At 41.7% G+C, this 13,640-nt stretch overlaps 1 protein-coding gene across 1 annotated transcript; it reads left to right on the top strand.

Moving 5' to 3' along the window:
* The first annotated feature begins 12,173 nt into the window (after window positions 1-12,173).
* Window positions 12,174-13,574, top strand: LOC132884208 (zinc finger BED domain-containing protein 5-like). The gene has a single exon (XM_060918030.1). The coding sequence runs from the start codon at window positions 12,174-12,176 to the stop codon at window positions 13,572-13,574; it is 1,401 nt and encodes a 466-aa protein (XP_060774013.1).
* Window positions 13,575-13,640: the final 66 nt, after the last annotated feature.

Below are 13,640 nucleotides of genomic sequence, written 5' to 3' on the forward strand. Positions count from 1 at the left end.
TTTTTTTTTTCAAAAAATATTCCTGCCTGTCGATGCGTCCCAGAGACTATCAGTGGCTGGATCTGTACACTCCAGCAAGGAGAAGAACACCAATGTAGGCATCCAGGCATTCCTCATCAATGTCATTCCACATGTTGCCATGGACTTTTTTTCCTTCAAGGTTTGTCATAGCAATTATGACTTTTTTTAGTGACAATGGCATAAACAGATCAAAACATGACTTGATGTCACTTACTCTTGTCACAGCGAACCTTGTGATCCCAGGGGTCATTTTGATGACATTTGCAGCAGCTGTCCTGCCATGTACGTCAGGAGGTACTGAGCTCCAACAGATGTTGCCACTTTTGGATCTGAATGTTTCAGCAGGAGCAGCTTCAGCACCGGTGACCTCCTCATCAGACTGATCAGATGCGTCTGTGTCTTCCGGTTGATATGCCACATCATCTTCCTCCTCGGAGACCTGCTCATCTCCATCGCTATACTGCTCTGTGTCCTCTGCCTCATTATCAGCAAAGATATGATCCAGAGCTTGGCTTACATTCAGTCCTCTTCTCATTGTTGCATGCTGTAAATTGGAGATGTGTACTTTGCAAGTCACCAACTCTAAACTCAATTGGCCTTACATGCCTGGACATGTCTGTCTTTGTTCTGTGAAACAGGCAAAGAGAAAAGCCCCTGACTGAACCTCAAGTGGTTGGAGGAAGAGCTGGCTGTTGGCTGATTGTGTGTTTATGATTTCAGTTTTGGCATTTATTATTGTTTTATAATCTTATATTTTAACTGGGTCGAAATTGACCCTAACAACACAAAGGTCACAATTTTCACCAGAGCATTTTATAATTTAGTAAAATTATTTTTTTGGATTTTATTTTGTTTAAATAGAAGTTCCTGACAAAGTCAAAAAGTCTTGATGCAATAAACAAATTTATGTAGTACTTTTATGCATGCTAAACCTAAAAACGGGTCGGTGCCGACGCAAACACTAGAGGAAGGTTAAAATGCGCAATGATTCACACACACACACACACACACACACACACACACACACGGTGGAGAGAGATTACACTGTTTTCCTTTGACTCGCAGTCAGAGACACGAAGCTGTACCTCGTCAGTGTCGGAGCATGTCACAGCCTTGAGAACGTCTCCAATAAGGCAAAGGGAAACATCGGGGTCGAACGAATCGTAAAGCACAAAGACGTCGTTCTTCAGAACAAAAACCTGCCGTCCTTGTGACACTGAACTTCTATGAAGAAAATTGTAAGATTTCTAAACGCTATTTGTACATTTCTAGAAACAAAGTGTGACTTCAGACTTTCAGGATCTCAGATAACCAGGTTCCGTGAGGTTAAAGGTCACCTAGGGCGTCTCTACATGTAGTGGAGAAACACACTCATTTGTGTTACGTCTGAAGTACGGCGTAAACACTCCATATTTCACTGTTATAACCAAATAACAAAATAAACCCCAGATGTGATGAAGCCGAGCTAAGGTTAGCACTGTGTAGCTGATTAATTTCCCATAACAACACTTCCTGAAGTGTTTCATTCAGCAATTTTGCAATCATTTTCAAACAAAATTTAATTAATTAATAAACATGTCTGTCTATTTATAGTTGCATTTAATGTACATTTAATATTTACACCATTACATGTGACTGAGAAACTGTGAAGTGCCCTGAAGATTTTTGGCACTGGAGACTCCTTGTGTAAAAAAAAAAAACAGTACACTTGTCGTTACTATAGAAACGATAACGTATTCGATCAGAGCGAGCGCATTAGTATAAACGTGCACCACTGACAGAGCTGCAGTTCTAGAAAATTAATCAACACCTTCTGACCAATCAGAGTCCAGAATCCATCAGTGCTGTTCGTATCAACCTTAAAACTTGCATGTCCAAAATGAATACCTGTCGTCCATCCGTTTCCCCTTGCACAAAGTATTGGCACCCCATGCCCCGGTGCACCAATGAGCAACTATTATCTGAGTGTTGCTTTATTTTTCAGGGAGCGTCCTTTCTGCTCTCGTACAAATAATTCAGGATGATAAATATTCTCGCCAAATCACAAAAGCCATGTTTCTGCTCGGCTCCTCGCCTTGTCGCTTTCTTCTGATCATTCGATTAGTGTGTAATTGGCCTTTTCCGCGAACATCACTAACTAACAGGTTCGGAGTAATGCAAGATGACACATCTTCTACGACCCCAGGGCTGAGGGCAGTTACCATGACAACCTATTATCAGAATCTCCTATGAAAGGCTGATTAGGAGAAAAGAGAACCGTAGACGAGAGCACTTCTGAGAATGATACAGAAAAACCTACCTCATATTTATCATACTCTTGTTTAAAGAAAAGGTTTGGGAGGGAAATTAGACGTCACAGAATTGTAATTTTGCTAAATATAATCCATCAGCCTGCTTGGATAAAAAAAAAAAAGCCTTTTATTTCAGGAAGGAAACATCAGACGCTGAACAATGTCTTATGGGATTCAATTTATTTGAGGTGTACATTTAATTTTGCACAAATTTACTAAGGAAGCATATCTTAAAGCATATACGCAGAGCCATGGCCTCACTTTTAGTTTATAAATGCCTTGAGACCTCAAGAATGGCACAGGAATAGTTTTAAGCGTTAACAATAAATCTAATATAGTAATTTTTACGATTAAAGTGATTTATATAGGTAGCGGTCTGAGTGAATGACCTTGACGTCCGTAAAGTCAGAGCAGGAAGTCTATTGGTCTCATCGCCATTTCCACTATACTAAAACACAGAGCTGACTGCAACTCCGATCCTCCATTTTGAGCTAATTTATCGCCATGCCACGTAGATGTGTTGCTGGCCGGTGCAGCAACACGACAGAAGGTGGATTTACGTTGCATTCACGGCCCAAGAATGTTCAAACTGCAAAGATTTGGACGCGTTTTGCGAGTAGTTCACGGGCACATTGGGCGCCTACGAAGTGGTCTCTCCTCTGCTCTGCACATTTTACTGAAGACTCATATGAGACCTCTGATCTGTTGAGGAGCGTTGGCTATAAGCCCGTATTGAAAGAGGGTGCAGTACATAAAACTACAAGAGAAGGAAAGTAAGTTCAGTTGCACCAGTTCTCCCGGAGTGTGAGCCGAGGGTTGTTGCTAAAACCTGGGATGGAACTGGATGTGACATATTATCGCTTGGGCAGTGACCTCCCCACGTTGTTGCTAAAACCGGTGACGTCCCGTCCTGTCCCGGGTTTTAGTAATTGCCTGAGCCGAGCAGTAATGGCGGAGTACTCAGTATGGAGAATGAGTGGAGCAGCCATCTGATTTCTCTGCTGGATATGCTCACCTCAGCAGCAATATCTCACCCTTACATGGAAGAAGTGAATGAACGGAGAACTGAACGAACAACTGAAAGTCAGATTGTTTCAAAACAATCGGCCACAAAATTGGCCTTCAAGAAGCGAGAACGCAGACGGGTAAGCTCCGACTCTCATTTGGATACAAAACAACACGTTGTTTCCCTGCATTTAGATTAATACATATAATTTGTACTGTGTGTTTAAGTTAGCGGTATAAGATTATTTAATTTGCTTCAGAATGTGATTGTCTCAGTTCATCTCATTATTTAATGAGCCTTTTACGTTTTATCAGTGAAAATGCATGCATGTACATGTACGTTGCATAAGTTATAACACCCATCCTGTTTTAATGAGAGTCAACCCACAATCAATGAAGTCAAATCAGTCTTAGTTGAGCAAGTCGGTAACGGTATTTCTTACTTTCACCATAAATTTTTATTGATATGACTTTGGTCTATAGCTGTAAAAGGCCTCGGCCTTAAAACCGGTTCCCGCTGTGACGTCACGCACTCAGGGCTGGCTGGCTCAGCGGGGCGGCTCCAATCACAACTTTGCAGTTGATTTTAACTCTCAAAAAATATATATATTTATTCCCATTTATGCAGCATACAAGAGTCAAGGATGGAGATACTATCCACTCAGAAATTTATTTAAAAATAAAGGTTCTGCGTATCTTCTTTAAAGCTCTAGAGCTGAGCGTCCTAATTCTTCAGGATTTGTATCCAACTTGAATCAGATGTGTCTGATCATTGAGGACGGGACTCGTCAAATTGCCTGACTGAACTGAGGCGTGATATTTACAAAAACGAAACTGAAAACAGAGTCATAAATATGGCTGCAAACAACCGTGACAGTGATAATAATAATACTTCACAAAGCTTCTGTGTCCTTATTTGTGTGTGCTGATTGCGGTCAAAGCAGCATCAGGTGTTTCCCATAATGACTGGGTCTCGAGCACATACACAGCGTGCTCTGAAGGATCCTTGAATGTAAATGCACTCAGTGAAGTTTAGGCTCTGCAGAGCTGCTGTGTTGCTCTTGCTCACTTCACTGGATAAGAATGAGCACCACGCTGCAGTTCTGAAATAATTTTTTTTAAATTCTTACCTTAGTGGAAATGAAGTGAGCACACCGTAGGATTTTTGACTTCTCTGTTTGACACTGAGTCCCACTGAATGTTTTTTTTCCCTTCTACAGTATGTTTAGAAATCTCTCTACTTTTTCCCCCGATAATTAATTACTTTTGGTAAATTGAAAAATCTGATGCCTTTGTTTCGTTAAAAACAATTTACATGTCCAAAAACACAGCAAAACCTCCCCATATTGACCAATAACAACTAACTCAAATGAAGTACTACAAGCGTGCCCCCCCGTCATGGCACCGTAGTTACTGTTGCTATGGGGTCACATGATGGTGCAAAGCCTCTATTGTTAGGTAACAAGTGCGTTGGTTCGAGAGTTGAGTTTTCATAGCGTGTAGTTGTTGTAATCAGTTTGATCCACCATGAGCTGATCGGGCCTCAAGGGTTCACCAGAGCTCCTGTTAGCCGACTGGGAATATCGCCCAACATTTCCATGATGTAGGAGTTGGACTTTGAGGAAGAAATGATAATAAAAATAATAATAAACATACAAATGATAAATAGCCCTCTTTAACACCACAGCTGTAGTAATCCATACAGTGTTATATCAAGAACCGAACAACTAAATAAAGAGAAATGACATCCATCATTACTTTAAAAAGACATGAGGTGACTTTTAATTCATAAAAATAAAGAAAAAACACTGAATTAGATAGGAGGAGTGTCCACACTTTTGTTCTTAACTCAAGCCACAGTTCTTGAATGGCGTTCTACAGAAGAAAACACTACATTGCTGGAATTCTCCACTCCACAGGACAGGCTTCATCAATGCGTTAAACAATTTCTTTTCGCTGAAATACAGTAAATGTTCTCTATTGATAGACAGTGAGATCAACTTTATTGATCCTGCAATTGGGAATTTGTACACACAACCCAACCCAACCCCCCCAGTGCAGAAATACAACATTACAACATGGAGTCAAACAGTGGCATTTGAACTGCTGTCGTGGACAAAGTGCAGCTGGCATCAAGAAACGTTGGCATCATGCAGCCCATGAAGTGTCAAAACTGATAACGGTGGAAGCAAAGTCCAGGTCACACCCAGCTCTGGGTCAACAGGAGCTCCAGGTGACTAAACGTTGCAGGAAGGAAGTAGAGGAGCTGAGGCTGATGCCACACCCCCTGGTGGAACATGGTGTACATTACTCCTCACTTTCAGCCAAGTTTTCATATTAAACAGGATTACTGTGTTTCTAATCTTTCTCAGAGGTTAAATTGATCAGAAACTCAAATCTAAACCAAGAATATGTTTACACAGTCAACTGCGTCATTTCAGGGTTTATTTTTCTTATTATTATTTTATTTCCCTCAATTTTCTATTGCGGGCGGCACGGTGGTGTAGTGGTTAGCGCTGTCGCCTCACAGCAAGAAGGTCCGGGTTCGAGCCCCGGGGCCGGCGAGGGCCTTTCTGTGCGGAGTTTGCATGTTCTCCCCGTGTCCGCGTGGGTTTCCTCCGGGTGCTCCGGTTTCCCCCACAGTCCAAAGACATGCAGGTTAGGTTAACTGGTGACTCTAAATTGAGCGTAGGTGTGAATGTGAGTGTGAATGGTTGTCTGTGTCTATGTGTCAGCCCTGTGATGACCTGGCGACTTGTCCAGGGTGAACCCCGCCTTTCACCCGTAGTCAGCTGGGATAGGATCCAGCTTGCCTGTGACCCTGTAGAAGGATAAAGCGGCTACAGATAATGAGATGAGAATTTTCTATTGCTTCTCAGGACAGGAATGACAACACAGTGCCAAGCAACAACCTAAAAACATCACAAAAAGTTCAATCAATAAATATTTATCATGTTTCAGGGTGACGTTTCCATTTTAACTCCATCGTAGTCCAGTTTGAACATGCAGTAAATTGTGGCTACTTTTGAAATGATTAAAATAAAATCAAGTAATTGTTGAATTGTAGCTGTATGGGGTTCACAGTTTGTCATTTACGCCATCGAAGCTATAAAAATGGGTGTCCGGTGATGGACAGGGTAAAGGACTGTATAAGAGGGACACTGGATCAGGTATACAGCGAGCTACACAGGCTGTCCGGTTAGAACAGGAATTAATGGATGTCCACTCATGAGCAACAGTGTAAACCGTGGTTTTACTAGAAAACAGAATAAATACAAATACAACAAGACATGAGCAATAATATACACACAAGCAATAATGTAAATAATAACAATGATATAAATACAAATACACATCGCATTAAATATATATTAACGCAAATGAATAATAATTATATACAATGTAATGCAAATGTAAAACACACAAATGAATACTATATAAGTAAAACAATGTAAAGCCCAATGAATGCTACTTACACCCCATAATAAATAACACAACACACTAGATACTGACTATATACACGATATGTACACAATATGTACAATGTGTACAACGTACACGGAGGATGAGGATAGCTGCCTACAGCAGCTATCATTACCAAGGTGCGTGGTGCAACTGCTTACAGCGAGTCACACCCGCATGAAGACACAGAGTGTGTCGGCTGAATGAAGGGGAGCGTGGCTCCTTTAAGCGCTGCCCCGCGCTGTATTGCGCATAGAAGGTTAGAATATGTGGCGCGGTTATGAACTGTACATACCACCACTACACTCCCAACACGGCAATGGCTAATAATGAAATGTGCTCCCGTAACAAACCGTGGTCGAGAAAACAAGCGCTATCATTACATGGCTACTGAACAGAACAGAACGAACACGTAAGAAAATAGACAGACACAGGATGAGAGACAAAGAGAAGAAATACTCGCTAGCATTACCGCTACATGTAACAGTTACAGATAGCGAGTACACACATAACACAGTAGCTACGCAACAATAAACAACTTACATTCAAGGACGCACGGAATGCTCACACGGCACGAATGATGGACGTTGGATCCTGACACGTCCGCGATAGAAAGATAGAAAGCACGAAAGAAATGAAACCGAGGGAGAAAGAGAGAAACGGATCCAAATGTTCACTGATGAGAAGCAGGTGTTGCATGGAGTCCCCGTCTGATGTGTGCTGTGTTTTCCTCGATGTTTGTGCGCATCTTATATAGTCCACGCAGCACAGTGTGATGGACAGTGGCGCCAGGGTGTCTGAAGTTGGCGTGTGATGGACAGTGGCGCCAGGGTGTCTGAAGTTGGCGTGTTGTAACATGCCCTGACAACTAACGAGTTGGGAGCCACTATGTCTGACAAGGGTGCCTGTTTACTACTTTTAAAGGTCAAAATAATTAAGACCTGGCACCGCAATTCTGAACAGAAGCAGTGCTCAGGAGGGTGTTTAGGTGAAACGTGTTGAATCAGTCTCAGCAGGTTTTGAACCCAAAAGATCTTCTTATAGCAAGAATCGGATCATAGTTAAATGGTTTGTTTAAAGGTGACGTATTGTATCCCTCTTCCACCCTTCCCCGAGGTCTTAATGAAGTGTCTGTGACATGATGTGGTTCAAATCCCACAAGGATAAAGCACCACAGTCTGAACCTTCTCACCCGCTCTAAACAGCAGATTTGAGAACCTGCTCCTTTAAATGATAATGAGCCACTGCTGACTCCACCCTTCTTCTGCTAAGCTAATCAGGTAGCGCTTTCCTCATGAATATTCACAAAAAAGGCAGTTCTCAAGCCATGAGTTCAGCCAGTTTCTCACTGGGCTGCGACAAATTGCGAACGTCATTCGTGAGAGAATTTCAAAAATGTCTTGAAACATTCGCCGGGCTTCTCAATTTCCTCGCATGAGTAGCAAAGTGTCGCTCCTTCATTGCTGAAATTTTGAACATGTTCAAAAAATTTGTGCGACAAAATTTCTCTCAAAATAGCCATAAATGCGTCGCAAAGCCATCAGAAACCCTTCTCAAGTCAGTTTCCGTGAGACAGGAAGTGCGAGTGTATCTCACTGGGCTGCGACAGCCTGCGACTAGTTGGAGACACAACAATTGCGGTAAAATGTGCGAATATCAATACAGTGTGATTCCAAGTGAAAATTGTCGCTAATTCGCATATTTTATCGCAATCGTTGCGTCTCCAACTAGTCGCAGGCTGTCGCAGCCCAGTGAGATACTACCCTTACTCAGGACACACTCAGGTTAGGGGTGGGATTATTCTAATGAGCTCCTAATGTCAGAACATGTCCCCTTTAAGAACAGAGAATCAGATAATTAGAAAGAAAAATGTGGGTTTTTTTGGTAATTGTCTAATTGTGATTCTTGTTATTAAGGTCACCGCTTGTGTAAATGAAACCCCGTGTGTTAACTGATTAAACGCAGCGCTTCAAGACGGCCAGCATCGCACTGACAAGCAAACAAAACAGCCAACAAAAGCCTCGTTGAATTTCAACCTCGTTTACCTCAGCCTGATCACAATGAAGCGCTTTGAGACACTGTGGACACACCGACATCCAAAGCATCGTGTCAGCCGCTGGAAATCAACACTCGTTTGCAAAGCTGAGTGAGAGAACAGGATGGTAGAAGATCTCCTCTGCTCTATACACCTCCATAAGATCAGAAGAACCTACAACGGAATGCTGTTCACTGACTCGAGTGCAGCAAAATGCAAAAATCCTCATTACAAAATGACTTGATATGATTTAATTTGATGTAAAGCGTCTTTATAGAGTAACAAATGCACAAAAATCCCAATGAAATGAGGGCAAGATTTTTAAAAAAAATATTTGCACAGTATTTTAATTAACAGTTATTTATTTATTTTAAAGGAAGTCTGGAATAAATGCAACAACATTAAGGGTTCAGCGTGCACCAGCTCTATATACTCCAGCTAAATTCTTCAATCAAATCAATTTAAGATTCAGAAATAACTCTACTTCATCATGATCATTTATTTATTTTAAACAAACTTAATTCATTTCAACAAATCGGGGAAAACAAAGGACATCATATCAAGCCATCAAAGAATGGAACAATCTAAGTGACGATATTAAACAGAGCTTGAAGATTTCCGTTTAAATCTAAATTCTTTTAAAGCCTTTCAATGCATACAATTCAAAGTTTTACATTCTTAGATTATTAGAAGGGCAGCACAGTGGTGTAGTGGTTAGCGCTGTCGCCTCACAGCAAGAAGGTCCTGGGTTCGAGCCCCGGGGCCGGCGAGGGCCTTTCTGTGCGGAGTTTGCATGTTCTCCCCGTGTCCGCGTGGGTTTCCTCCGGGTGCTCCGGTTTCCCCCACAGTCCAAAGACATGCAGGTTAGGTTAACTGGTGACTCTAAATTGAGCGTAGGTGTGAATGTGAGTGTGAATGGTTGTCTGTGTCTATGTGTCAGCCCTGTGATGACCTGGCGACTTGTCCAGGGTGAACCCCGCCTTTCGCCCGTAGTCAGCTGGGATAGGATCCAGCTCACCTGCGACCCTGTAGAACAGGATAAAGCGGCTAGAGATGATGAGATGAGATTATTAGAATGTTAATTTTTTAAAATCTTTTTTCAATTAGTTAAATATTTTGTTTTAAATCTTTCTCAATCTTATCATAATAATAATGTTACATTTAAATAGTGCCTTTCTCAAACTCAAGGTCGCTTTATATAGGTCAAAGAAAACAGAACACACAAGAAAAAAAAGTTGGTAAAGAGTGGTAAGTTTATTCAGTGGTAGTGGTGGTGGTGGTGAAGTGTTCATGAAACAGAAAGGTTTTGAGATGAGATTTGAAGAAAGAAAAGGAAAAGCAGTCAGGGTGGGGTTGAGGGAGGGACTTCCAGAGCCTGGAGGCCATGGTGCTGAAGGACCTGCCACCAGGGTAGAGGGTCTGGTGCTGGGGGCAGCAAAGAGATGATGGCTAGAAGATCTGAGAGAGCAGGATGGAGCGTAACATGTATTGTGTAACATGTAATTAGTTTTTACAGGACCTTCTTGAAAATTACTTTGGTGAAGAAGCATCCGGTTAAAATATCATTAAATGCAAATGTTCATTTTAACTTTACACTCCAAATCAGACTGAATGTGGTTATTGCGTTATTTTGTGCTTGCTGTACACAGTCACACCACAGACGCCACGGCTGAGCCGAGAGTCTTTGAGGAAATGCGGTATTTCCTCCTGGATCACGCAATATTACAGAAAAAACACTAAGAGATTTTCAGCTCCATTTCTCAGAATGCACTGCAGCCAGGAAGCACGTGATTGTTCTCTTGGAGAATATTGAAATTTTTTTTCTTGCAAATTTATGACTTTATAATCTCAGACAATATCTGAGGGTTTTTTTTCATAAATTTACAACTTTAGTCTTGAAAATTATGAGTTTTATTTTAATCAGAATATTACCCCCATTCTGTGGTTGGTAGAAGAGAGCAACTGGACTTGCTTGAAAAGTCTTGAAGACGTTTCGCCTCTCGTCCGAAAGGCATCATCAGTTCTGTCTGTCTAATAGGGAGTATCAAGTATTTATCCTCTCATGGATCATAATAGAATCCAAATCAGAATGCTGATGGCTGCATTGAAGGCGAAACGTCTTCAAGACTTTTCAAGCAAGTCCAGTTGCTCTCTTCTACCAACCACAGATTACTATGTACCTGGATGACTGAGTATCTTCACAGATATGTTTCTACACACTTTGGGATGAGTTCCCTTCGACTAGTGCGGGAGTATGAGAGGACTTCCAGAAAACTGGCAGACATCTTAGCCAGAGAGGATCGTTCAATTTTGTCAGCCTGGAACGACCATCACTGAACAGAGGTGGGGGTCTATGACATCTATCAGCCACCTTCAATGCAGCCATCAGCATTCTGATTTGGATTCTATTATGATCCATGAGAGGATAAATACTTGATACTCCCTATTAGACAGACAGAACTGATGATGCCTTTCGGACGAGAGGCGAAACGTCTTCAAGACTTTTCAAGCAAGTCCAGTTGCTCTCTTCTACCAACCACAGATTACTATGTACCTGGACGACTGAGTATCTTCACAGATATATTACCCCCATTCCTTTGCTCTGTAAGTTTTTTTTTAACTTACAAGGGCCCTAATACGCTGTCATACTCTCAAAAATAGTTTTTTAAATACTAAAATTAATTATTGAAATATTAATGTAAATGACGCTAATTTATTCAACAACACAGTTGTTCTCATGGCTCAGTTCTTCATACACAAGTGTGAAATGTGAAAGTAATCCTGTTTTTGTCTCGTTTTAAGCTGAATTTCAACAATTTGATTTCGGTACTTTGGGGTATTGTTTGTATAACAGTTTGATGATAGAAGGTGTACAAAGTGGTTTCCTGGATGGATTTTTTTTAAGCTTAATTAATCATTCATTGGGCATTATTATTTCATTTATTAACATGTTAGTCTTTTTAAAATCATACAAATAAGAAAATATATATATAGGCTTGGTAGAGGGTGCCAATACTTAAGTAGTATGGAGCAGCGGATGCTTCACAGTTAGTAAGTCTACACCAGGGGTTCCCAAAGTGGGTGCCGTAGAATTCTTGATTTTTAGTTTGTTTTGCCAGTGATTTGTATTCACAGGGAAAAAATATTTGCATTTATTTTAAATTGGTTCAAACAGAGAAAAATGGTACTTTATGCTCTCCAAAATGACAGACAAAATAACTACGTGATAAAAGTGATATAAACATTAATGCAGTTTTGTGTGTCTGTGTGTGACGAGCGGTGTCGCCAGTAACGCATAGCCAGTTGGTGTCGGCAGATGGCGGAACCTCGTGCTAGTCCGATATAGGCCTAACTGTGAAATGGACAAATTTCTTAAGAGAACAGATAAAACTCCAGTCACACAGCAGGCATCGGAGGCCATGTCCGACCAGTCAGGCGCAGCTAAACGACACAAACTGAGACATTACAATGATTCCTACCTCAGGTACGGTTTCTACTGGAGTGGCGATGCTACGTGCCCCACACCTGTGTGCTTGATCTGCAGGGAAAGGTTGGCTAATGTGGCTATGGTGCCAAACAAGTTGGCAAGACACTTAGAGACAAAGCACCCGGCCTATAAAAATAAAGACACTGAATTTTTTAAGAGACTGAAATTACAAAACGAAACAGAAAGTCAACGCATGCTTTCCACTGTGCGTGTGTCAGACAAAGCTCAAAAGGCCAGCTTCTTAGTTGCCGAGCTGGTGGCCAGATCCAAGAAGCCTCACACCATCGCTGAAACGCTCATATTACCAGCATGCAAAAGAATGGTTGAAGTAATGATAGGACCGGATGCAGCCAAGGAACTTGACAAAATCCCTCTTTCAGACAACGCCATCAAACGTCGCATTGACATGTCAGAAGACACTGAGTCTGTTCTCACTGAAAAACTATGCCAGAACGGAAAATTCGCGCTCCAAATAGATGACTCAACTGATGCAAGTGGCCTTTGCCAACTGATAGCAAATGTGAGCTACTTTGATGATGATGGTGCCACAGAAAACTTTTTATTTTGTAAAGTGCTGGAGAATCATGCCACAGGGGACGAGATATTCAGGGTCACAGACGAATACTTAAGGGAACACGATCTTTGCTGGGATATGTGCGTGAGTCTTTGCACTGACGGCGCTGCTTCAATGACTGGTCGGGTCAAAGGCTTTGTAACGAAAGCTAAGCAGAGAAATCCTTCCATGCGCATTACGCACTGCATGCTGCATCGAGAGGCCCTTATCGCCAAAACTACGCCACCGGATCTTGCGAGTGTTTTGGATCAAGCTGTAAAAATAGTCAAATACATCAAGTCTCGTCCACTTGAGTCACGGTTATTCGGAAAGCTCTGCAGTGAAATGGGAGCGGAGCACCAGGTTCTCCTTCTGCACACAGAGGTCAGATGGTTGTCAAGGGGGAGAGCGCTGGCACGCGTTTATGAATTAAGAGAGGAACTGCAGGCATTCGCTATTGAACACGACGTTCCTTTCAAAGAACAGATGAGTGATGATTTCTGGTGGCGTAAATTTGCCTATTTGGCTGATATTTTTGGGCACATGAATGAACTTAATACGAAAATGCAGGGACGGAATGAAACTCTTCTGACAGCAACAGACAAGATTAATGGATTCAGATCAAAATTAGGGCAGTGGCAGCAAAGAGTAGCTACAAAAACTGTTGACATGTTTCCCTTGACCGCGAGTAATGCAACAGGCAAGACTGACATTTTCTAAGACTCTGTATCTGCGCACTTGGCCACTCTGGAGAAAAGGCTGGAGACCTGTTTTCCATACACAAAT

Source organism: Neoarius graeffei, chromosome 4 (assembly GCF_027579695.1).
Source record: "Neoarius graeffei isolate fNeoGra1 chromosome 4, fNeoGra1.pri, whole genome shotgun sequence".
In the NCBI taxonomy this organism is placed as follows: Eukaryota; Metazoa; Chordata; class Actinopteri; order Siluriformes; family Ariidae; genus Neoarius; species Neoarius graeffei.

Bases quoted from the DNA above. Each gene is read 5' to 3' on its own strand.
- LOC132884208 (XM_060918030.1), top strand. From the start codon at position 12,174: ATGGACAAATTTCTTAAGAGAACAGATAAAACTCCAGTCACACAGCAG.